This window comes from Penicillium macrosclerotiorum (assembly GCF_028827735.1).
Source record: "Penicillium macrosclerotiorum strain IBT 26536 chromosome Unknown utg000010l_segment0_segment0, whole genome shotgun sequence".
Classification (NCBI taxonomy): domain Eukaryota; kingdom Fungi; phylum Ascomycota; class Eurotiomycetes; order Eurotiales; family Aspergillaceae; genus Penicillium; species Penicillium macrosclerotiorum.
Window position 1 is genome coordinate 2,875,202 of NW_026643089.1, and position 23,864 is coordinate 2,899,065.

Genomic DNA, 23,864 nt, shown 5'->3' on the forward strand with positions numbered 1-23,864 from the left:
AACCGCGCAGCCGCTACCACGTTGAGCAAAGAGTGGTCAGTTTCCCCTGTAAAGGAACAGCCAAGCCGAATTTCTCCTCCATACGAGGGGGGATAGGTGCCGATGAGGTTGCTTACTTCGTTGAAGATCATAATTATTCTCTTGCCAAAAAAAAATGGAACAAGTCCAAACGTACTCTCGTCATGTAATATAATCAAGATCTTAAATATGCCGTCTATCCAATCTCTCCACAAATGAGGGTTGACATTTCATCAAAACGCCTGCTCATTGACATAATTCTAAATCGTTCTAAAGATGACCTCATGAAATAAGTCCAATAACCACGAAATCAATTAACAGAAAAATGATGGAGGGGCGGGGTATTGGCATTAAATAAAGAGTCCATTGAGGACAAGGGGATTAATAATGAGATATCCCAAACGTGGGAAAAGTCGCCAAGACTAGAAAGTAGTACTCCTGGATACTCAGATATCAAGCCAAAGAGACATCAAAAGAGAGTAGATGAGTTCTGAAGCCGCCTAGTTGCGGTCTTTCCCTTTACCACGCGGTCCGGCATGTCCTCCCCGGCGGGTATTCTTCCCAGGTGCTGGGCTGGATGTATTGGGTCCAGTTTGATTTTGTCTCTGAACTGGGATAGAGCCATTTGTGTTCTTCTTGGGTGTTGTTGGAGAGTGCGATACGGCAGTTTGCTGTTTCTGGCCTTGGAAGCCAGAACCTTCAGAGGCTATATTCTTGTTGCCACGGCGCTTGCGCGAGCTTCCTGCACCAAGCGCCTTTCCGCTTCGTCCGCCTCTGCTGCCCCGTTGCTCGTTAGGTTCCGGCTCAAGAAGTCCCTGCACACGCTTGCTCTCTTGGTCCCACCATTGCTGGAATTCTTGCTCAGCTTGGATTTCTTCTAAGTTGTGCTTGGCAGTGGCGGCTTCGCGGATCTCATCCTTCTCAGATTGTTGTTGAAGAAGGATCGTTGCAAGAGAGAGCGAACCGTGAGACGGGGAGCGAGAATCAAGCGTATATGGATCTGGGCGAGGAATGTGACGGATAGATTGGATGGCTGGCTGTGGAGACTTCGGAAGACTTTGCTGTGACGGGGTTGGGGGACCAGGAGGTGAAGGCTTGGATTTGGAGGGGGACTGGACTTGTGTTGATGACACACTGCGGCTTTGTGATGGGATTGGAGTGGCCACTGGCTTCGACCGAGGGGGAGGTGTGCCAGCTACTGTTTGTCGGAGAGTCATAGCAGGCTTTTGGGAGACATTTCCAGATTCTGAGACCGGTGTACTAGAACCACTACTAGGGACTGTAATGGGGACCTTGCCGGGTGTGGTTGGAGTGGTAGTCGGCGTGGCTGGCGAGGGTAACTGCCAGGGATTTTTCCGTGCATCTGCCGCCTGCTGCTCGGCAGCAAGCTTATCCTGCATCTGTTGTTGCTGCATCTTCTTGCGCTCCTTTTGTGACATCTTGGGAGCAAAGCTGCTGCTGTTCTCACGTCGCACTTCTGACATCTCCAAGGTTAGGTTGGACACACGGGACTGTGCGGTCTCTCCCATAATGTCCTTGAGGTCTTTCTTGTTGCTTGAGATAACCGAGGAGCCCCAAGGAGCGGATAAAGAGTCGAGCGGCGATCCGATGACGCGCTTCGAATGCAATGCTGTCGCTCGAGACTCAGTCGGGGACTCGGCGAGCAACCTCTCTCGAGGAGAGGATATTATCTCGTCCAATGATCTTCCATAATTCGGTGATCCGGCCTCTGGAATACTAGCTGCCAGTGTAGGTGAATCAGGGTATGACCTGTTCTCGATACCAAGCCCGCGCATCGCCATTTTGCCCTTAATTGAATCGCCAGGGGAGAGCAAGGCCTCTTCATCCATTTGGAACATGAGATCGCCGGTAGATTGTCTCGGTTTGAGTATCGGGGTGTTTGAAGAACTAGTTTCATCCCTTGTAATACTGCCCTTTGCCTTACGCGCCAGTGGAGATGCATTAGCCATGTCATTCTGCGGAGGACGTGGTCGTACATCGTATGACTCCACTTGACTCAGGCGGGACTGTAATGCCATCGCATCAATACGTCTTCGCCTGTCCATCTCAACTGAGCTGATTATCTCAGGGTATTTTTCAAGAAGATATTCCTCTGAATTGCGACCACGCGAGACTGGGAAGCATGTAGTCTGATTCTCGTGGCAAACAGTGTCAAGAAGACCGAGAAGATCCTCATCGAGGTCCTCTAGGTATCGGTTTGCAAGCATATCCTCTAGGTTGAGACAGATGTACTCCAGAGCAGCCTCTTTGAATTCCGTGACATAGATCGGGGCTACCGAGTTGAGGAGGTAGGAAATGCTACGAGTGTTGACGAAACGACCAAGCATCTTCTGACAGATCTGTGAAAGTCTATCAATCATCAACTCGTTGGCCACGTACATCACATCCAAGAGCAAATCGATAAGACCGTCGAGAGTCTTTGTTCGTACTTGATCGAACAGTGGTTCATCGGTGTCGGCGTACATATATTGGAGAACAAAGTCAAACGTTGACCTATCAATATGTTCAAGGTTGACCTCAACCTTCTCTGAAGATTCTTGTCGACGGGAGGCAAGCCATCTACCACCAGAACGACCATGAAACAGAGCATCGAAGAATGGACATCGCTGACACGCCACTTGGCTGTGGATTTTGAGATTCTCACCATTGAGTCGCACTATCACATCCGCATCATCGAAAAAAGAAGGATGATTCAGAGCATGCGCCATATCGGTGTTCAGACTCTTCGTTGGCTCCACCATCAACCTTGCAGCACGCTCCAGTGTTGGGAGGCTAAGATGGGTAGCAACCTTCATCACCTCAGTTCGTACCTGGCGGAAGCGAGCTGCATTTTCAGGCGAGCTTCTTGCTTGATGCCACACGTCGAGAATATTATCGGTATAAAGGAAAAATACGATATTCATGACTGTCAGAAAGTCAACACCCAAAAGGCGGACTTGAGCAATTCCATCCTTGCCATAGCCAATGTCAAAGACGTCAGGCATAGATGCATAATATGATCCATGAAATTCTTGCAGCGCGTTTCGTAAAATTGGACTGCGACCCGCTAGAAGGAATTCATGAACCGGCATTCGTTGATCAGAAAGCGAGCTAGTGATCCAAATAGTGCCGTCAGAGCGCGCAGCTAGGAAATGGGTTTCGATTTCGGATGAGAGTAACAACGCTTTCTTCATGGCAATGACAGGGGAGAGTGGAACAATGTCTTGCGTTTCGTCGCTAAGAATCGTGTCCACATCCTCAATTCCAGGTGTCAAAAATGGCGAGAGCGGTAGAAGATCATCCCAAAGAGTACTTTGATCGATATGGATTTGCTCTTTGGTCACATCACAGTCGCGCTGGGCAACAGCATATGCCCCAAAGGCATTACTACGCACAGCCACAGCCCTGGAAAGACCTGGAATGCGAGCAAACTTATACTCCTTTGCAGCACCCTCTTTGTTCTTGGTACGCTTTTCCTTTCTCCAAGCCGATCCCGAGGTTGTGCAAATGATGATGGATCCATCTTGCCCGACGTCAACATCATTGGCCGCCATGTGGGATTTCTTGACAGACCAAGCCCGCACAGGAGTGGCGAGAGAATTACGAATCTTCGCCGGATTTGTTGTCGATGTCTGTGCAGAAGGGTCATCGGATTTGTTGACTTGCACGGTGAAAACTTCGCCAGAGCTAGACAGAGCACAGATGGTGTTGCCTCCGGAAGCTAATTTGATGATTCGGTTCGCAGATGTATCGTATCGAGTAGCCATGAAGCTGTCACGAATGAATTTCGAGCTCGCTTCCAGCGGGAACGAAATCTTTGAGTAGCCATATTGCGAGAATACCCACACTTCATGGTTCTGCAAGAGCACAGAGGTGGCACGATCGATGGCAGAGACTGTTTGAATCGGAGACTTGAAAAGAGACGCACCGACTCGTCGGGGCGTAACTTGCACCTCTAACGAGCGGGCATCAGAATCGACCAGGCCCAGCTGTCCTTCGTTCTTGCCAAAGGTGTATAGACCCGAGGTGCTGAAGACAACCGAATGAATTGAGGACGCTGCGGCACCAATAATTATTTCTTTCTTGAATGGATTGAAAATCTGACGGGGGGTTGTCTGAATGGGGACATCATTGCGGTTATTTGTTCGCGGTAAGCTGTATCCAAGTTGTCCAAACTTGTTGCTTCCCCAGCTGAAGATCTCGCCAAACTCAGTGATGGCAAGGCTGTGGTCTTGGCCTAGGGCAACCGACATGACCTTTTTGCCTGCCAACCCGCCCGTCTCAATGCAAACAAAGCTGAAACGTGTAGACTCATCGCCAGTCCCCAAGCGTCCACCAGGTCCGAAGCCACAGATGAAAAGGTTGGCTTCGGGATCATCTGTAATAATGGCAGTATGCAGCTTCGACATGACGATATTCTGATATTTGATGGGCTTATTGGTGATTAGAGTTGGCAAGTCCGAGAATGTTGAGTCGATGGTGTCCTCCAGCCCCAACTTCTCGATATCCTCTCCATACTCACGATAGAATCGATGGAGAAGATGATCTGGCCGTTTCAGAGTAATGCGCTCTGGAAATTGCCGGTCATCCTGATCACCAAGTCCGAGGTTTAAATTTTTATTGCTGCCGAGGGTGAAAACTTCATCAGCGGAGAAGTTGGTGTGCGTCTTCAGGGCCACTCGGGCAACATAAAGATCATCGTCACCCTCCTCTCCTTCGTTTGATGGTGCATTGGAGACGATGTCACTATCGATGACGTCGGGGGATGTGGAGCCTGGCCATTTGACAGAAGAAGCCACCTGCTTGATATCCCGGGATGTGATCGTCGCTCCATAGACATCAAAAGGGCTGTAGCCCTCGCGGTCTTTCATCTTGATAAGACTACCACTCGGATGGCTTGTATTTCCAATTTTGCTAAAATCAGTCACATCTCGCATGTCGCGGGCCATCAGTGCCCGTGCAATGGTGGCATTCCCGGCGTATAGGGCCCTATGCAGAGCCGTCCACCCACTCTCCCAGTCTTGTGCATATATATCCAGGAAAGGGATCTGGAGTAAGGCGTGTGCGAAGCTAGCTGCCGAGGGCTTTGGTGAGGAGGCGACATGATGAAGAAGCGTTCGACCGTAATGGTCGCGGGCGTTCACATCGGCTCGCGACAAAGCGGTTCCAGCGCGAGGGAGGGCCGGTCGATCGGGGGCAGAGGTGCTTGGAGATGCGACTGAGGTTTTTCTTTGTTTTGGAGGATTCGGCGACGCAGCAATCATGGACCCAGGGCTTCCAGTCTTGGATGATAAGTTCGCCGCCACTACGGCTGCGGTTCCTAGGCTTCCTCCGGTTCGCGGTCCCGCGAACGTCGCGTTCGACAGGAGTCGCTGGAAGCTCTCCACATCGTCTTGAATGAAATATTGCCAAAGATTGCAACTCATGTGCCCGGAGTGGTCGGATTGCAGAATCTCTTATCACGCCCAAGCTGGGGCGTCGCGGTCACCGCAATCGGGCTGACTGCGACGGAGCTCGGTGATAAGAGGATTCTGAGGCGAAAGGAAGAAGGTCAAGTCGATTCGAGAAGAAGCGACGCGTCTTTGTGCTGTAAAAATCGAGCTATGTTTCAAGAATCGCGATCACAAAATGGAATTGTGGGTTTCGCGGGGCTCCGTCGCGGTGGTGGCGATGCGTGGCCTTTTGAGGTGCGCGCGCCGCGAGAAGTCGGGTTTGCCAAAGCGAAAAGGTGATCGAAAGCGCTGTACGCGCAGATTCGGAGCCGAGGTGTCGAGTATGATCGATGAGAGAGAGGGGGAGAGGGGGTCGTGGCCTTCGAGGGAATGCATTATCGCGGCGACTCCGTCATCTTCCACGGATCGTGGAACCTCGCACTGACCAATCGTGGGCCGCACGTCCCTCCATGCCCCCGAGCGAGAGGTGAGCATCCGCTCCGTTCCTGTCGACCATTTGACGCTCGTGGCGGCGGCCTGCGCTGTTGCTGGCTGGTGCTGGCTGCGGGTCGTCCAAATCTGCGTGACATTCTTGATCTACGAGGATCTTCTCCCGCTTTTGAATGCTCCCCGCACTTAACGTGTTGATGCATTGCGAGCTGCTTCTGCACTCTATACGGCTTACATTGGGGCATTCCCCAGCTACTGGTGTTTGAACTGAATGCAACTCAGAGGCCATCTCGCCCTGCGAGCAGTCCCTTTTCAATTGTATTTAATCTTAAAACTCCAGATATCTATTACCGATGTCCTTTCAACCGTGAGCCTAGCTGGGCGAGCAGCCCTGACATATTAACGGACAACCAAAGTAAAGAAGAATTCATACTGAAAGCGTAACTTGAATGTTCAGAAATCGTTGCCCATATTCAATCAAGCCACAACGCCGAATTCGCGGGCTCGTGCGCAATTAGGTCGGCTCAACACTATCACCCAGATTTCGTGCTATTCTTGATGGCTTTTTGTCTGATTTATTGCCAATAAATCAGGAAATAAGCTGTAAATACGTACGATACTATTCCGACAGCCGATACTGCATCAGCGAACATTTTCACTATGATCACTCCTAGTAGGCTGAAAGTAGTCAGAATATATGAGCAGCTCACTTTGAGCGATGGAATTTATAGTGTTACAGCGAATGAAGTCCGAGGAACAGCGGACTATTGTACATCATGTTTGCATGGCAAGTTTGAGTGCCGCTTGCCTGTATATGACTCCCACGATGGTTGCCGGGTAATTCTCGGCAAGCGTCATTTGGTCTGGAGATATTATGAGTTGAAATGCATGAGATGCCGCTTTGTACGAAAGGATCAATTTGCCATACAGATTGGATAGATAAAGAAATTTTGGAGCCTCCTTTTAGATATGCTGAACTGCTGCATACATACCCCCTGGACCAGAGTCGTAGGATCCTCCATAGTCCTCCTTACACGTTTGTTACTTCTCTAATTTGGTGGCTATTGTATGCTACCTGTGGAATTTTTCAGGTCTTCAAAGCCCTCATTAATTACTCAAGATCTTATATCTTGGTGCTTCTAGTATTGTGCGATTGGAATAAGAATTAGAGCAAGGGGAGTCGCGCTAACAACCTCTCAAAGTTAAGGAGACTGGCTAAGAGCGTAGAGCGCGGACTAGTCACGCTGCTATCCCGCCTTTAAAATTCAAGGGTTGATCCACAATAACCGTTTCAACTTCTTCATCAGTACTTTCCTGCGAAGTGACAATGGCTGCTTTTCGAATTTCGCTGGAAAAAGGCATTAGTTTGATTTCTGTAGCAATGTCCAAGAATCTTCTTACCGTCGATGAATAATGATCGAGGATACAAAGCCGGCCCACAGTAGGAAATAGAATGCAAAGGCCACAGGCCATCCCCTTTTCCATCTCGGGGCACCATATGGTCCGGAAGTCGGATACGCAAGCAGAGGAACCCAAATGTTGAATGAATATCCAAAGGTCATCATTGAGCCCTAGCCGTATGTTGTCAGTCCTTGAGCGCTAGTCGAACAAAGAATGAAGGGAAGTCAGGGCATACCATGATGAGCGCACGTTCTTCAGAATCATCTTTGACAATGGTATTGACTGTCGAATATAGTATTGGACTGAGGCAACCAGAAATACCAAACAAGTACCATGCCACAAATCTGTCGGATCTGGTGATTAGTGCAACCCCGTAAAAGATATCTTGGGAGAGTAACTTGCTCACTTTAAGCCTGTAGGAATATTCCAAATGATCATACAGAGCGCAGAGAAGAGGCAGCATGCCGATGCAAGAGTATAGATAATCCAGCTAGGGTAAATTGAAGCAAGACTGGATCCTAACCAAGAGGCAACAATTTGAATTGCGTAAGCGACTGTTGGAAGCTGGTTAATTTGTGACACTGAGTAACCCTCCGCTTTGAGCCATAGGTTCATGTAAGCCATCGGGTAGGAGGAAATGATCATACATCTAGATATTGAGAGTGAGAATACTTCTTGATTGCTTTAAAGTGAGGGAAATCTGCCATTGACTTACGCGTAGCATGTAATGAAAACCCAGATATGCCACCGCTTCAAACTCCGCTTGAAGACATCCAATCCAAGTTTGCCCGGGCGACGAATCTGTGCTCTGCTAGCTCTCTCCTTTGCCAGTGCAGTGTCACTTTCCGATAGAAAAAAGGGTCGGGGTGAGTCCGGAATGCCTGGGAATATCCAAAATCCAATCAAAGCTACGGGGATAGTGAAGATGCCATCAATGATGAACAACCATCGCCAGCCAGGCATTCCTCCCACGCCTGAGAGATTCGTGTAGGCGGCAGATTGAAGATACCCACTGATCATGGTGCCCAGGGGATTGCAGATAAACCAGGTGCCCGCACGCTTGAAGAGCTCTGGTCCGGAATACCACGATCCTTAGCCACGAATAGTTAGCATCAGTGCCCTGCCATCAAGTCTTTACACCAATTTTTAAAGTCCCATACCAAGAATAAAGTGGGTTCCAGCAAACACTGGCGCTTCAAGCATACCAACTATAAAGCGGAGTGCGTACAATTGGTTTACATTCGTAACTCGACTCTGTGCAAATGTGCATATACCCCAAAAAATCTCTAGCCCAGGGAGCAGCCATCGAGCACTATTGATAATGAGCAAATATTCCGACATATGGTACACAAGGGGCATATTGACGTACATTTTCGGTCGAGACATCAAAAGGAGGCCTGGAACTTGGAAGACCACATATGCCGTGTAGTAACAGACATTAAAATAGTTTAACTCATTGCCATAGAGACCAAAATCTTCTTTCAGGCCGCTAACATAGGCATTGCTGATATTCGTTTGATCTAAAATTCTGAATTGAGTGTCTTGTTCCTCAGGCGACCGCTTCGATTGTCTTACCTAGATATTTGACGAAAACTTGCATCCTTTGAGCTATTCGATCATATCCAATCCGGAGAATTAAACTTACAGCATAGACATGCGAAAACCAGAATTGAAACATCGAGTTTGAATAATAATCTAAATAATATCAATACATGCTCGGCTAGAGATCTCGCATAGTTACATTACCTCCTCTCTGCGGAAGGATATGAAGAAGGATACCAATTGAATATCTCCTTGAGCAATCCCAGAAGGGAGTTCGGGGATGTAGACTTTATTTCGGACATGGCTAGTAGACCATTCCCTCAGTTTAGATGCTGCTGGCCGACGAAAAATCTCAGCCTTGAAGCTCGCGAGAGTTTTCTTTCTGGTATGAATGAGTAAAATGCCCTTCACATACTTACTATATATATTTGAGCTCAGGACACAATGAACAGCTTTTGGAAGCAACCCATTGCAGCATTGCAATTCCCCCACTCCTTGTCGTCATCGGAACCTGTCCGGGTGAGACTTTCACATCTGGCGGGCCAAAATTAGCAAGAGATACCAGAGGAAGTGAAAAATAAGGCACTAAGTGGCAGAGAGATGCACTGTTCCCTGCAGACCGCGACATGCTGTCGAGCGATGGCGTGCCCGGGCCTTGTATTAATTATTTGTTTGGACCGATGTTTAGCCGCTATCGCATAACGCACGACACGCTGGGATGGCGTGCTTAATGAATCTGGTTTACCAATAAACATGACTCGAGTAGGTCGAGATGTGCGGGGTTGAATTCGGACTTGATGCCGGTGCTTGGTTTTATAGGCGGTCCCTCGCCACTCGCACTTACAGATGGGGAGTATTGTAGGATTGTTAAATCAACCCAAGTTGAACAAACGAAAGGTTTCTCCATCCTGATAAGAGCTCTTTTTAATCTCAATATGCCCGGCAAAGTTCTTGACAGATATGATCATGTCCCAGTGACTAAAGCAGATCGTTTGTCTCCCAATTTAGAGTGCGAGTGCTTTATCTGATCTTGCTAACCCAACCTAGTGGACTGGGCGGAGCTGGTCACTCTGGACCTCAGCAAGTATGAGCAGCCTGGCGGCAAGCAAGAGCTTGTTCAGCAGTTGGATCATGCTGTACGACATGTCGGTGAGTATACGAATATGCACACCCCAATTCGGTTTGTTGTCGTTTATCGTTGCTTGCCAAGACTAATAGACTATGCTTGCGTACTCTAGGCTTTTTCTATGTGAAGAACTTCAACATCAGCCAGGAAGAAGTCGACCGCCAGTTTGCCCTTGGCCGCGAATTTTACACCCTGCCCTTGGAAGAGAAACTAAAGTTTCATAACGCGGATGATCTTGCCAATGGGGAATACAATGGATACAGACCCGCCGGCCACCGCATGTATGACGACCCAATTTACACTGATGCTTGAGAGCTAAGGACTAATACCAGTAGACTCGGAAATGGTATCAAAGACAATGTACAGGTTTATAATATTCCCAAATTTGATGGATACCATCAACGACAACAACCGCCCGTCCTTTCCGATCATATTGCTGAGATCGAGGACTTCAGTCGGGTACGGTCCCCAATGCTCCTTTTTTTCAGTTTTTCTCTCTTTTTCTCTTCCTAGCTGTCCTCAATTCAAATTCTGATCATGACAAAATCCAGAAATGCCATACCGAAGTGGTAGAGAAGCTGCTCCGACTATTTGCAATCCTCCTCGAGCTGCCCGATGAGGATCAACTCGTCCGCGACCACCAGTACGACGTGCAGGGCGAGGATCATCTCCGCTATATGCACTATGCCGCTCGCAGTGCTGAAGAAAATGAGAAAGTTGGTAGCCTGTATAGCCCCGGTCATACCGATCTTGGGTCTGTTACTTTACTATTCCGCCAGCCGGTGGCTGCCCTTCAGATCTTGAATTCTGATGGCGAGTGGAAATGGGTTCGGCCCCAGGATGGCACCATCACGATCAATACCTGTGATGCTCTGACGGCTCTGACCGGAGGCTTGATTAAATCCAGCATCCACCGTGTTCACGCTCCGCCGGCGGATCAGGCACACGTGGATCGCCTGGGTGTTTTATATTTCGCCCGGTGAGTCTAATCATTCTTTTGATTCGAACATGCAGGGAGAACTTTTTTTTAACCGACTCGAGTAGACCCAACAATCATGTGGTTCTAGACCCTATCACCAACAGCCCACTGCTAAAGAGACTGGGGTTGACTGAGAATGAATTCACGAAATTAGGGCAACATCTGACAATGGAGCAGTGGGTCAAGGTACGACAGACACAGCAACAGCGTCGGAACAAGAATGTCAAAGTCTCTTCCGATGGCAAGTATACCTATGGAGCAAAGGATCTTCAGATTCTCCCTGGCCTCGATGCCAAGATCTATAACTAGGTCCATTTGTAGGAAAATTTAACATGCTCAGTGTCGCAGAGTCTTCTTTCTTCTATCCACCGGAATATCGACTCGATAGACCTCATTCGGCCATGTAGTAATAGGCAAGCTGAGACAGTGGTTGAAGGCCATGCAATAATTCTTCTCGGGGATCAATAATCAAACTCTGTACAGAATATCACCTGTCAAATTCATGTAAGGTGGGGGGGGGGATTCAGGAACCGCATGTGAGACTGCCCAGCTAAGATGTTGTCATTGGGTTCTAAAGCCCACTGTGACATGGACCCATTTCCAGTTCCTGCAAAGAATGCCTGATTTACCGATTATCCAGCAGAAATGGAAATACGTATGAGGGGCCTGATGCGTCCGACATTCCGCCAATTGGCTATGACCTTCTGCTTGCACTCTGCAAACTCAAACCCTACGTTGCACATGCAGGCACAGAGCAATCAAATATAGCGCAGCGTCGGAGCTGTTGTTGCGCCGACGAGACCCTCTCCCTCATCGTATATCATCGTATCGCCGAGTTCCGTCTCCGGTAGTGCTGACGATGCCCTTAGCCTCCCGTTAGTCTTGTCGATCTTCGTCCTGGGAAGCATGTTGTGCGGGGTCACCGCTCATCTCCCCAGTGGTTTGTTCCGGGGTTCCCCCAGAATGCCCCCTCTCAGACAGAGATGCAGGGTTAATCAAGCTGTTTGGGACCTGGAAAAGTTGGTCCGGAAAATATCGGTCCTGTCGGATGACACCCTCCATGATCTATAGTGTTCCCACCACGGAACCGTCGCCAAGATGGATTGGCTTCTGCTGGTTGAGCTCTGCAGGAACGGGGCTCAGGGAAAAAGTGGATCATCGCTGAAAAACTAGGCTACCTCGGTAGGGAGCCATCATCACATTCACAGAATCTATCAAGACGGTGGATATTTATGTCCTCGTCCGCCGGTGGCTGCTGGGCTTCTCTGGCGTGGGATTCACCCAAGATATCACCGGCGCCAACCTTGGGTATATACGACGGCTCCCAATGGCCTCTTTTATTGGATCAACCGCGCGGCAGGCCATGATAGCCTTCGTGCTATTCATGCTGGCAATTGCCTCTGCTCGTCCCGCTGGGATGCGGACGGTTCGGCGAAGCGTTCAAGAACCGAGCAACGATCCCTTCTATCAGCCTCCTGCGGGCTTCGAGTCCGAAGCGCCGGGTACAATTCTGCGCAATCGGAGTGTCAGTGTTGCCTTCTTGGGGCTGATTCCTGACCCTGTGGAGGCATACCAGCTGTTATATCGCACGACGGCTATCAATGGCTCGGCCATTGCCACCGTTACTACTATCTTCAAGCCCACCAACCCGAAGAAGGATCGATTTGTCTCGTTCCATACGGCGTATGATAGTTCCGCCACCATCTGCGATCCTAGCTATAATTACCAGCTTGGGGCCGCGCAGACGGATATCATCTCCTCGGCGGAACAGTTGATTCTACAAGCCTACTTGCTTCTGGGCTATATCGTTGCCTCCCCCGACTACGAAGGCCCAGAGGCGGCCTTCGGGCCGGGGCATCTGGCTGGCATGGGAGTGCTGGATAACATGCGCGCCGTGTCGAATTTCGGAACCCTCGGCCTGTCCAGCACGACGCCGATGATTGTTGGAACGGGCTACTCCGGCGGTGCCATCGCGACGGGCTGGGCGGCGTCCCTGCAGCCCACCTATGCCCCTGAACTGGACATTAAGGGCTGGGCCCAGGGCGGCACACCGTCCAATTTGACCGGCACCTTGGTCTTCATCGACGACACCCTGTTCAGCGGCTTCATCCCTGCCGCGGTCGTGGGTCTGTCCAAGCCCAGCGCGTACGGGGCCGAGCTGTCGCCCGTTCTCAACCGCGTTCTCACCTCGGAAGGCCAGGCGAAGATCGACTTCGCAAGCACCAACTGCGCGGTGGGCGACCTGCTCAACTTCGCGGAGCAGTCGATATTCTCTACAGACATCCAGACGCTCGGGACTGGCCTGCTCTACGAGTCAACGATCCAGTCAGTGCTGAGTAAGAACATGCTCGGCGTGAATGTGGCGGAGACCCCGACCGCGCCGATGTTCGTCTACCACGCGACGCAGGATGAGATCATCCCGTATGCGAATGCATCGGCGATGGTAGACTCGTGGTGCAATAACGGCGCGAGTGTTAAGTTCACGACGTATGGGAACGGCGGTCACGCGACAACCGAGATCATCGGGTTGCCGGACACGATCAGTTTCGTCCAGTCGGCGTTTGCGGGGACAACGGCGAGTGGCTGTTCGAAAAATACCGAGCTGCTCAGTATCCTCAACCCGATTGCATTGGGGGTCGAGTTGGAGCCGATCTTGATCAAGCTGATCGAGGTGCTGGCGAACCTAGGCAAGACGGATTCCAATGTGCAGCAGAACTTGAGTGTGTTACAGGATGTGGTGACCTGGTAGACGTGAGCGTTGTTTCGGCTACTGTGCAGGTTGAAGGACCGGGTGAGCTGGTCATGATGATTTGGTTTCAGGGGCAGACGGGAGCCCGGCCACTGTACTTTCAAATCCCGGTCTATAATATACCGTAACGACTAACTTAATTGGCTTTGATGACGAATACTCTATCCTCAGATGTCTAGGATTGATGACTCTCTGGCATGCTTCTTTTCTTTTCTTTTCTTTTTTTTTTTGGGAGTAAATGTCGCAAAAAGAATGGTAGGCAAAATTGGGTTGGAACCTATCCCACTCGCTGTGGAAAAGGGTAATAGGGAGGGGGTGGTATAGAGCAGGGAGATTCGGTCGAAGTAGGGCGATTACGAGGAGCAACTACATGAAGTCATTCTCTCGATATTTTAAAGAAGCGAGAGCGCCAGAGAAAGGGAGGGGCAGTCAGCACAATGAACAACATGGGAAGAGAGAGAACGAGTAACCAGATCGAAATAGAGCACAAGGTATTGGAACACAAGTAACTATTGACAATATTCTACCTGAAGGAACTGCGCATTGGCCTATGAGCTAATCGCCTGATACTCTCAAACCTGCTTTTCATTAGTACAACTTGACTACGTGCCCTGTACATTCCATTCTATGCCCACACCTGAACCCATGATCTTTGCCGGGAAGACGGGCCAAACGCAATCTCAACCCCCGTGAATCGCCCTCCTTACTGTTCTCTCAGGTGAGAGACGACGAGACGAGGGAAGGGGGTCGCACTAGACAGGGAGCGTCACGCCTTCTGTCACTCGCAGAGAGTAAACCAAAAATACCATCACTCTTACCTTGGCCCGAATTGTTGCATTTCCATCCCACAATGGTGCATTGTATGTAGCGTGCCGCCTCGATTTTTGCGAGGCACGTAGTCGCGGCACGCGCCATACATCTATGTAGAAAAACACCAGTGATAAGAGACAAGAGTGACAAGATGGCGGAACGCAAAGCGTCGAATTGGAGCCTAGTTTCTAGAAGAAGGCGACACAAGAAGTGATATTTTCTCCGACTTGGCTCTCGGCGTTCATCCGTTGCTACCTATCGATTTCCACTTGCGTGATCCTCATTCCGTGCTCGCTTGCGTCATTGTTTTGTCGCGGCTCTGCTGAGCAGTGCTTCCCGGCGGTCTGCCTCGCTACGGTAACCGTGCCTCAGCACCCTGAGCGCCCTGAGCACCCGGGGCATCGCGGGGCGTCTGCATTCGACTGGAGAACCGATAGGACAGGAGGCCACCACCCCTGGTTGACTGGAGTGAATGAAGATGCCTCCAGCTAGGCACCGGCAGCAGGGTGATTGCATTTCGCCCTTTCCTGCCTGCTCAAGTCGGAAAGATAGCACGGCCACAGTGGCACCTCAGCATAAGGCGTCAGCGGGAGGGTTCGTGCATGTCGATCACCTGCTTTAGGAGCCCGGGATCAGCTGCATTTCTTATCTTTGCGGGTATTCGGCGGGAGCAAGGGCGGAGTCGGGGCGGAGGATCTGCTGGTTCCAAGAACGATGCACCGCATTGAGAGCTGGGCGTGGAGTTCACAACAGAAGATGATATGACTGGTACTTGGGCTGGTACTTGGGCTAATATTTGACCGGTATATGGCTGGTATATGCTCGGTCTATGGCCAGTATATGGTTGATTGGCATGTTGCGAGACGCCAGGCTCTTTAGTCGCACGGCGTTCTTTGTTCGTAGTGGACGGGCCCGGATCGCGACCGGAAATACCTGGTGATATATGGCGAGTGACCGAGTGACCGAGAGACCGAGAGAATCACCCTGTTCAGAGACATTCCGAGTCCTGTCGAGTAGAGACGATGCAGGCTGCCAAACGCCATGATCCATGACTAAATCCAGGATCAGCTGTGGCGTTCCAGGCTGACTGGCTCGCGACCTGTCGAGTCACCGGGTGTGCGTCACAGACACACTCTCCGCTTCTGCACCGTCAACCGTCGCCAACCACCAACCACCAACCGCCAACCGCCAACCGCTACGAAGCCACATCCAACCTCCTCTCCTTCCCCTTTCCTCTTCTATAGACTCCCTTCAACTATACCCAAATCCTTCTCCACGATGGCCTTCATAATCCCATAGGCTCCACCAATACACTGTCAACCCTGACTGGTGGATGCGGAGAAGCTCGCTGCTCCGAAGGTCCGCAACCTCTTAGACCCTTTGGCCCCTTCAACTCTTCCAAACAACGAACCGTGGCCCTTTGAATCCACCGGTCCCCTCATCCTTTTAGATATTCTCCCGTGGAAAACGTTCCTCCTTTCTTTGCGCACCTTGGGGAACCGGTTAGCATGGCCGGCTGCACTAGCTCCGCCGTTACGCTCTCCTGATAACACCGCTCCACTGCTGATAGCACCTCATTTTCCCCGACCCCAGCACACGGGGTAAGCCTGATCGTGACGGAAGTGCACTGTTTGGCCCTGACCGACCGTTTAATAGTCCTCTGTCATGCATCAGCACCCTCGGTCGCCGGCGGTATCATCGTCGGCGCCCAGGCAACCCTCCCAGCCCGCCTCCGCTCGCAATGACCTCAGAGGCATGGAATCCAACCCATCCTCCTCCTCTGCCGACACGAGATCCCGCTCTACCAAAGGCCTGGGTATCGATGCTGGTCAAGAATCCACGGCAGAGAATCCTAGGGAGGCCATCGGGCCTGGGAAAGAGGTTATGGCCAAGCTGAACCAGATCATATCGGTACGTGGGGACGAGGGCCCAGATCACCCCGCCAGATTCACTGACCATCGTTATCGCCATCGGCCCATAGAACTACCACACCAAGGCAGCCTTGATCATTCTCGACTCGCGTGTCGAGCTCCCACCCGTCTATGCCAAGAATTCCGATAAGCCCAAGGTCAACCGTTGGGTAGGTAACACCCGACTCCTCAATGGAGCTCTCCTTTGCGAACCGGGATACTGACGTGAGGTGTGTGACAATCAAACAGTTCAATGTCGAGCTCGAAGAGACCGATGCCCTACGCGAACAGCTGTGGACCTGGCGCACCTGTGATGCCATCGACCACCGACCCCCGCCCCTCATCATCGAGACCTACTTGGACGGCCGAGGTCTGACCAACAACCAAAGCCTGGTGATCTTGGATGAGAACGGAAAGCGATGGGACGTGCGAGAATCTCTGGCCGGAGCGCGAGGCCCCAATGCCAATCCCCAACAGGCTGATGCAGATGAGATTATTCTGGAGCGGTGGACAATCGAACTGGGAGAGGCTGCCGGTGATCTTCCAGTGGATCTGGGTGCCCTGTTGCCGACTGTGTACAAAAAGAGCATCATTTTGTTCCGCTCCCTTTTCACGTACAGCAAGTTCTTGCCGGCGTGGAAGTTCTCGCAGCGCGGCACTAAGTTGAGACGCAGTCCGGCGTTGCAGATTCGATACCGCGTGATAGATGGGAGCCGGCCGCGGAGCGGCCGATCTCCAGATTCTCTGACAGTGCCGTTGTATGAGGGACATGGCAAGGTCGTGGATACGTACCGCTTTGGGGTCACAGAGTCGCCCGCCGGTCCGTTCAGCGTTTCAGTTGCTTACCGGACGAACTGTGATTTCCGAGTGGACGATTCGGAAGCGCTATTGAGCTCGCGTTTCATGGGCGCCGACGACGACATCTTCCGCCCCTCGTTACCATCGGAGGATGCTCCGAGGCTAAACCCAGAAGTGGGATCGGTGCCTGTCGAGAAAAGGACGGTCGAGAGTCCGGACTGTTCCCGTGCATATGGTAGTCTCTCAACTTTCCACCAGGTTGGTCCGACCACAGGCGCAAGTCCGATTTCTGCCTTGCGTGCGGCCAGAGATTCGGCCGTGGGATCGTCGTCTCCGTCAGATTCACCATCGAAGAAATTGCTCCCGGCTGCAAAGATTGCGCCGCCAGGACGTGCGGCGCAGCTTGCGGGAGAAGGTGACAGCTCGAACTTCGCGCGTCGCCCCTCCGTCTCCTTCCAGGCCTTCAAAGCTCCTCCGCTATCTGCCTCACCGGTTGTGATGGAGCCCGCTCTAGGCGTTTCGCCACGAACTTCATCTACCCGCGTGTCGACGGGCACATCTGCTGAATCACGGGTGATGCCCCCACCATCAACGGCCGCTTCCGCGCGCAGAACCGCTGCACTCGCTTCAGAGCAGGCCATTGCCTCGTCTAATTCCGCTTCTCCCAAAACTGCCCCCCTCTCCCGATACAGTAGTTCATTCAGCCATCGTCGAGGCCGACCATCTTCTGGAGGCACGCCGAAAATAGATGATGATAACTCCAGTGGTAGAGCCAGTGCCGCTTCATCTAACGTTCAACCTAGCTCTGGTCTTTTCGCAGAGGCTGCGGGTACCAGCGCCGAGTCAATACATGCAGATGATGAGAATATCTCAGAGTTCCTGAAAATGCTTGATACAGGGAAGGATCTCATGAATCCATCTAGGTCTACGAGCATCCAATCCAGCCAGCGGAAACCCACAGCAACTTCCGCAGCCCTCGCCCGATTTCGAGGGATGAGGGAGTCAAATGCTGCACTTTCTGACTCTATATCATCCTCTATGCACATGCACCGCTCGTCAGCATCATCGAGCAAACACCTGTCCGGTGTACCACCGATGGTAGCTGGGACCTCCATATCTACCGCCTCATCTCCTGGGAAGCCTATATCTCCCCACACGCCGCATACGCCTGCCATCCGCTCGCGTTTGAGTTCAAATAGTGTCGCTGATGATATAGCCATCGAGCACGACCGTCGAGTGACGCATGTGGAGCATGACTCGCCTCTCGAAGAAAACCCCAACCTGGAGAACTCCCAGTCCGCTGCGCTCATTGCCGCTGCTATCGATATTCCAACTTCCCCGCGAGTATTTGCGCCTGCGTATCGTCGCTCTAGCAGTGCTGCGCAGCGTAGGCGGCCCACGACAAGTGATGACGAGGAAATGTTTCCCTTTGTACTTCGAAGCATGAGCCTAGGTGCCGAGGACACGCCTCATTTGGGCCCAACCCAGCAGCAGCAGACCGACTACGAGAATTCAGATGTCGACCCCACGGTCGGACGCCGATCATCTTCGGCAGACGATCCTTCATCTTCTGCTGCCGCCGCCACCGGGACCATCACGGGTCGTTCTCAACCCGTCCCCGGCCCATCAGCAACTTCATCCTCGTCTAACGTCTACCAGCCGCGTTTCGCTAGCTCACGCGGTCGAGGATTCTCTGGCGGCCACTCGTTGAGCTCTGCATCGAGCAGCCTGGCCCGGGGCGCGATTATCCCATCTCACCTTGCTGAGCGTGACGACCGTGACGGTAGCGGTAGCAACAGCGGCAACTCGACAATGGAGCTCCGTCGTGGCTCCGGTCAACGTCCTAGCATCGGCCGGGGGCCACCCTCGCAGACCCCCTTCGAAGATGACGAGCCTCTTCTTTTTGCCATGAGCGATTTTGGCGCCTCGCGTCGCAGTCTAGAGGAGAATCGTCATGGGAATCATGGCGGGACGGACTCCAACGGTGGTTCTAGACGTGGTAGCGGCCGCCGCGGAGCTGGACTCCCGGGCTTCCATAACTGGTCGTAGCCTCTTGGATTGTGCTTTTCCTGGGGCTGAGCTGCATCCGACGAGGAGAAGTGAGCAGAATGATTTTATCCAATTTCCGATCCGTTTTCCCATTTGCAAATACCCTCTACCTTGTTTGCGCTTTTTTTATCTTGATTTTACCTTTTTCATTCTGCCTTTCTCCTCAGATTTAAAATATCCTTCTTATTTCTTGCTTCGTGGTCGAGTTGGCGGGCTGCTTTCATAGACTGGACTTTTTTCTTTTCTTTTTTACCAAGCAGTTGAACCCGTTTTGTGCATAGAAATTGGGCCTGGATGTGGTGTTCGACTTTTTTTGATCATATTCCTGTCATTTTGTCTTCTCTTTGTCTTTCAGCAGAACGTTACATCTTATGTTGGCGGACGTTTCTTGCTTCGTTTCACATGATCGACATGAAATCATGGTACTTTTCCCCTTGCGAGTTTCATCACTTTGCTTATCAAGTCGCAAGGCTTTAGCTTTTGAAGTCTCATCTTTTTGTATCTCATCATCATACGATTTGTCGCGATCTTGGCGGTATTGACACCGAAATTTAGTCTTGATTCGAAGATTACCTTCCGGTGCACGTTGGACCATCCGCCAAGGCTTTGTTTCTAGAGTAGACAATTTAATCCTCATTCTGCATGGAACTTTCTCAATTAAAGCAGCGTCTTGAAATCCCTAGTTTAATTAAAGCTCGTCATTCAGTCACTATGTATTCTGTATTCGGGAGTGGCTTTTTAATGTGTCACAATACTGCATTCACAGAATTGTTTCCGCTTTTCTGAACATCTCAAGCTCTCTAGGGACTCTTGCAGTTGATTCTCCTTTATGTGAAATCTGATTTTCTTCAATTTTTCAGGGCTTAGCTGTCGGTCAAATATCAACCAATAGCTGACTCTATCTAGCTGCCAACTGCCTGCGCCAACTCCTGCACTGGTGGCATTAACGCACCCATGTTCCGCAAAAGTTCTCTTATACTCGGACTACATACTTCCCGTTTATGTGAGACCGAATCAGTTGCGGAAGCTCACCGACGTTCAGCGCATTATTCTGGGTTATCTAGTCTCCGTCGGGGCCCACGCCAATTAGTCCAAGCCATCTCGACAACTCACTCAACAGTTCGCGATAAGTACAAGGCCTCTCCTTGTCCGCATTATAAGCGACTGCCCATTTTAGCGTTTCTCCGGATGCATATATCATGCAGACCCAGGTAGTAAATATGAGTGATACTTTCGCCACTTTTTATGGCTTTTCTCATCGACGTGGTAAAAGTGAACCGGTCCCCTGGCCGTAAGAAAATACCCGAAGCGAGCTTTTGCGGGCTAATGTAATTTAGAAAGATCGAGAAAATGATTGGTAAATGCGGTAATCTTGGCAAATTGTGCCGAGATGGGGATACGGTCGTAGAAGCTGATCACTTCGGGCCCATGGGACTAAACCAGGTGCACCGTAGATGACAGCGTGTTTTAGGCTTTCAATCATTCTTGAGGAAGCCTTTGATTGTGATAATTTTCGCTCACCTGTGCCGTAGAAAGGTGGTTGGTCATCAAATAGGAATCTGGCTCTCGAAGAAGTAGGGAATCGGAGACTTGTCATGCAAGGTCATCGCGCACTCCAAATAGGTAGCCCGAGAGTCATGGTGAGCCACAGATGTAGAATTTGCGAGATTAAAGGAAGTGGACCTAGTATCATGGCTCAGAGTACAAATAAGTCTTGTTGTAATTTCCCATAATATAGGTCCGAACGTCATTTCCCAAATCTTGAACTATATATTTTCGTGTCAATTATGTGTGACGCACTGAAAGGATTACTTTTCATCAGACCAAATGAACTCGGATGTGACTGGAGATGTGAAAATGAAAGAAATCAAATTAATTATTATCTATCTCTCTTTATAAATCCAATCTTGAAAGCCGTAGCTCCTCCTATCATGCAATGATTCTGGAAGAAAACTCATCATCCTTAGCAATATGTCTGGTTGGAAGCAGCCTTCGTGATCACACCGGCGTCGATAAGACGCTCATATGACCAGTAGTCCCTCTGAGTACCCTGGCCACTGACCACAGCGCTGCTGTTGTGCTTAATGTTCCAGAAGGATCCACCCTGAACATAGTAGCTCCAGGCATAGCGCTGAGTATCGAATAGAGTCTTGCGGTTGGCATAGCTGTTGCTGTACAGAGTCTGCAGAGCCCATTCACCGACGTACACGGGGAATTTGCCATCGCCACCAAGCTGGGATGCCTGGCCACAGATTGCGCCGGTAGCCCACTGGGAGTAGACACCAGAGGCTGCGAAATAGTAGACGTGCATATCGATGACGAGATTGGTGCCATTCGCGAAGTATGGAGACCAGTGCTCTTCGCCAACGAAGCAGTCCTGTAGCATGAGAGGGATGCGTTTGTCAACATTAGCGATGCGGTTCAGGACACCGTTGGTGTACTTGACAATCCAGTTAGTCCCGTTGGTAGTCAAGGTATTGGTGCCGGCGAAGTCATCTGGGTTGTCGGAGGCTTCATTGATGGCGGAAAGGGTAAAGCCCCAGGGATATCCTGTTTCGACGAAGAAGTTCAGAATCTGATCAACCGCCTGGTAGGAATATTGCAAGTTGGTGTTGTTGAAGAACCAGCTATCGTGTCCAACAGCCTCGCCAATGTCCAAGTTGTTGACGCCGCCGGGGAGGGAGTGCAGGCCAACGATCACGCGCATGTTATATTTCTCGATGGCATAGACAGCGATCTTCTTCAGATAATCCTTCTGGTTACCGTGGTAGAGAGCAGATCCAGGGATCTTGATCCAGGCAGCATAGGTGGTAGGGATGCGGAGAGTATTGACACCTGGATTAAGTTATTAGTACTAGAATGTTGAAAGATAGATTCTTGAATGTAAGCCTACCAACAGCAGCCATCTTGTCGATATCAGCAGTAGTAACGAAGGTGGCATATCGCTCTTCGAGAACAGGACCACACTGGGAGCCGAGGGTCTCGCAGAATGTCCACTCATCATCAGCGTCGGGGGCATACTGGTCCCACCAATACTGGTTAAAAACACGCTCCTGCTCGAGCCATCCACCAAGGTTGACACCGTTGGCCTTGTACTTGGTCCAATCAACATACTCACCGGCAGCAATGGTAGCAGTGGCAGAGGCAACAGTGGTGGTGTATGTCTTGGTAGTAGTAGTACCATGGTGAGTAGCGGTCTTCACGATGGTACGGACATCAGTATGGGATACAGGTCTGGTGTTCAACTGGGTATTGAAGCCAGAGCCAACGGCAGAGCCACCTGCAACGGGACCCGAGCCATGAGTGTGGACAGTGTGGTGACTATAAATGGTTAAATAACAACATTCTCAGGGGTTGGTCTATTATAGATGAACTTCACATACGGCTTCGCAGCGTTGGTCTTGGTCGCAATCTCAGTGAGGACAGTACGGCTGTTGCCATTGGAGGCTGCAGCAGCAGTCTCGGCCACGCTGACGCCAGCAGTAGCAACAGAGATAGTCTTGGTGACAGTGCTGGTCTCAGTAGCATACACAGTGGTGTGGAGGTGGGTGGGCGCATTGGTGCAATCAATCAGGATGGTGTTATCAATAGTGATCACGGCGTTGTCCTCCAGCACAACATCGACGATGACTGGATATTCGATGATATTGACCGAAAGATGAAGAACTTCACCAGTGTTAACAATATTGGAGCAGCTTTCCTCATTGGTAGATTTGGCCTGGATAACTCCAGCAGCGGCGACCCCAAGAGAGGCCGCCGCTGTCAGGACAGCGAGGAAACGCATGGAATGCAATTAATCGAACGAATGACTGGGGTAGGTTGGAGACGAAAGGAAAGGAGAGGATGCGCGAGGGACAGGAAAAGAGTGTCGAAATTCCCTGATTATCACATTCCTGGCGCATTCGATGATTTTATACTCCTAGGCATGGACATCCAACATTTTAATGCACTTTGGTGCCTATGCCTTTAGGGCATAGTTTCTTCCCAGAAACCGGATACCTTACCGCAATCCACTTAGTTGGTACAGGATCCGTGGAATGGCGGGTTTAGTATACGAACCGATCGGAGCTTTGGTCTCAAGCGCAACCAAATTTGAGTTTACGAATTCGATACAGGCAAGACAGACTGCGAGCAGCATAGCAAATTGCCAATTTCGACGAGAGCGAGAGCTTAGGGCTGCCGTCACATATCTTCGTCCGCTGCGGTGGCACTTCAAGTTTTGAGGTCAATGAAGAGGCCGTGATATACGGAGCGATATTGAAATTTCAATAGTGGTCATATCGGACCGAGCGACCCAGTCGTTGCCTTAATACCGAGCTGAACCTCTGTGGATCGAGGCCTAGCGGATCGGAGTCCACATGTGGCTGAAAGTGGGTGCTTGTACTAATAGAATTCTCAAGAAGCCGAGGAACAGAATAATGTCAGCAGCGCTTGACTACCATTGGTGAAGCTTGTTTATCTAACTCGGTCATCGTGGGCCGATCAGGTATCTACAAACAATCCACGGCAACGGACCCTGAATCGTAGAATTATGGATGCTTTCAGGGCTTGCTTTGTATGAACTAGTACTCAACCACGGCGTTTCAGGGGCTGGCTCTGG

General features: G+C 50.8%; 7 protein-coding genes across 7 annotated transcripts; 3 read left to right on the forward strand and 4 right to left on the reverse strand.

Moving 5' to 3' along the window:
* Nucleotides 1-518: 518 nt before the first annotated feature.
* N7462_010633 (BTB domain and ankyrin repeat protein) lies at nt 519-5,444 on the reverse strand (the record flags this gene model as incomplete). The annotated part of the gene is made up of 1 exon (XM_057082347.1): nt 519-5,444. The coding sequence occupies one exon, from the start codon at nt 5,442-5,444 to the stop codon at nt 519-521; it is 4,926 nt and encodes a 1,641-aa protein (XP_056929387.1).
* Nucleotides 5,445-7,139: 1,695 nt separating this feature from the next.
* On the reverse strand, nt 7,140-8,979 carry N7462_010634 (MFS general substrate transporter; the record flags this gene model as incomplete). Its single annotated transcript, XM_057082348.1, has 8 exons — nt 7,140-7,248; nt 7,302-7,471; nt 7,537-7,645; nt 7,708-7,950; nt 8,017-8,392; nt 8,462-8,613; nt 8,671-8,876; nt 8,947-8,979. The coding sequence occupies 8 exons, from the start codon at nt 8,977-8,979 to the stop codon at nt 7,140-7,142; spliced, it is 1,398 nt and encodes a 465-aa protein (XP_056929388.1).
* A 799-nt stretch (nt 8,980-9,778) lies between these two features.
* N7462_010635 (Clavaminate synthase-like protein) lies at nt 9,779-11,257 on the forward strand (the record flags this gene model as incomplete). The annotated part of the gene is made up of 6 exons (XM_057082349.1): nt 9,779-9,833; nt 9,891-9,992; nt 10,082-10,250; nt 10,305-10,428; nt 10,521-10,948; nt 11,014-11,257. The coding sequence occupies 6 exons, from the start codon at nt 9,779-9,781 to the stop codon at nt 11,255-11,257; spliced, it is 1,122 nt and encodes a 373-aa protein (XP_056929389.1).
* Nucleotides 11,258-12,275: 1,018 nt separating this feature from the next.
* N7462_010636 (uncharacterized protein) lies at nt 12,276-13,697 on the forward strand (the record flags this gene model as incomplete). The annotated part of the gene is made up of 1 exon (XM_057082350.1): nt 12,276-13,697. One exon carries the CDS (start codon nt 12,276-12,278, stop codon nt 13,695-13,697), a length of 1,422 nt encoding a protein of 473 aa, XP_056929390.1.
* A 2,475-nt stretch (nt 13,698-16,172) lies between these two features.
* Nucleotides 16,173-19,264, forward strand: N7462_010637 (uncharacterized protein; the record flags this gene model as incomplete). Its single annotated transcript, XM_057082351.1, has 3 exons — nt 16,173-16,418; nt 16,489-16,587; nt 16,667-19,264. The coding sequence occupies 3 exons, from the start codon at nt 16,173-16,175 to the stop codon at nt 19,262-19,264; spliced, it is 2,943 nt and encodes a 980-aa protein (XP_056929391.1).
* A 1,154-nt stretch (nt 19,265-20,418) lies between these two features.
* On the reverse strand, nt 20,419-20,747 carry N7462_010638 (uncharacterized protein; the record flags this gene model as incomplete). Its single annotated transcript, XM_057082352.1, has 2 exons — nt 20,419-20,587; nt 20,665-20,747. The coding sequence occupies 2 exons, from the start codon at nt 20,745-20,747 to the stop codon at nt 20,419-20,421; spliced, it is 252 nt and encodes an 83-aa protein (XP_056929392.1).
* Nucleotides 20,748-21,227: 480 nt separating this feature from the next.
* N7462_010639 (uncharacterized protein) lies at nt 21,228-23,048 on the reverse strand (the record flags this gene model as incomplete). The annotated part of the gene is made up of 3 exons (XM_057082353.1): nt 21,228-22,099; nt 22,158-22,585; nt 22,648-23,048. The coding sequence occupies 3 exons, from the start codon at nt 23,046-23,048 to the stop codon at nt 21,228-21,230; spliced, it is 1,701 nt and encodes a 566-aa protein (XP_056929393.1).
* Between the last annotated feature and the right edge of the window lie 816 nt (nt 23,049-23,864).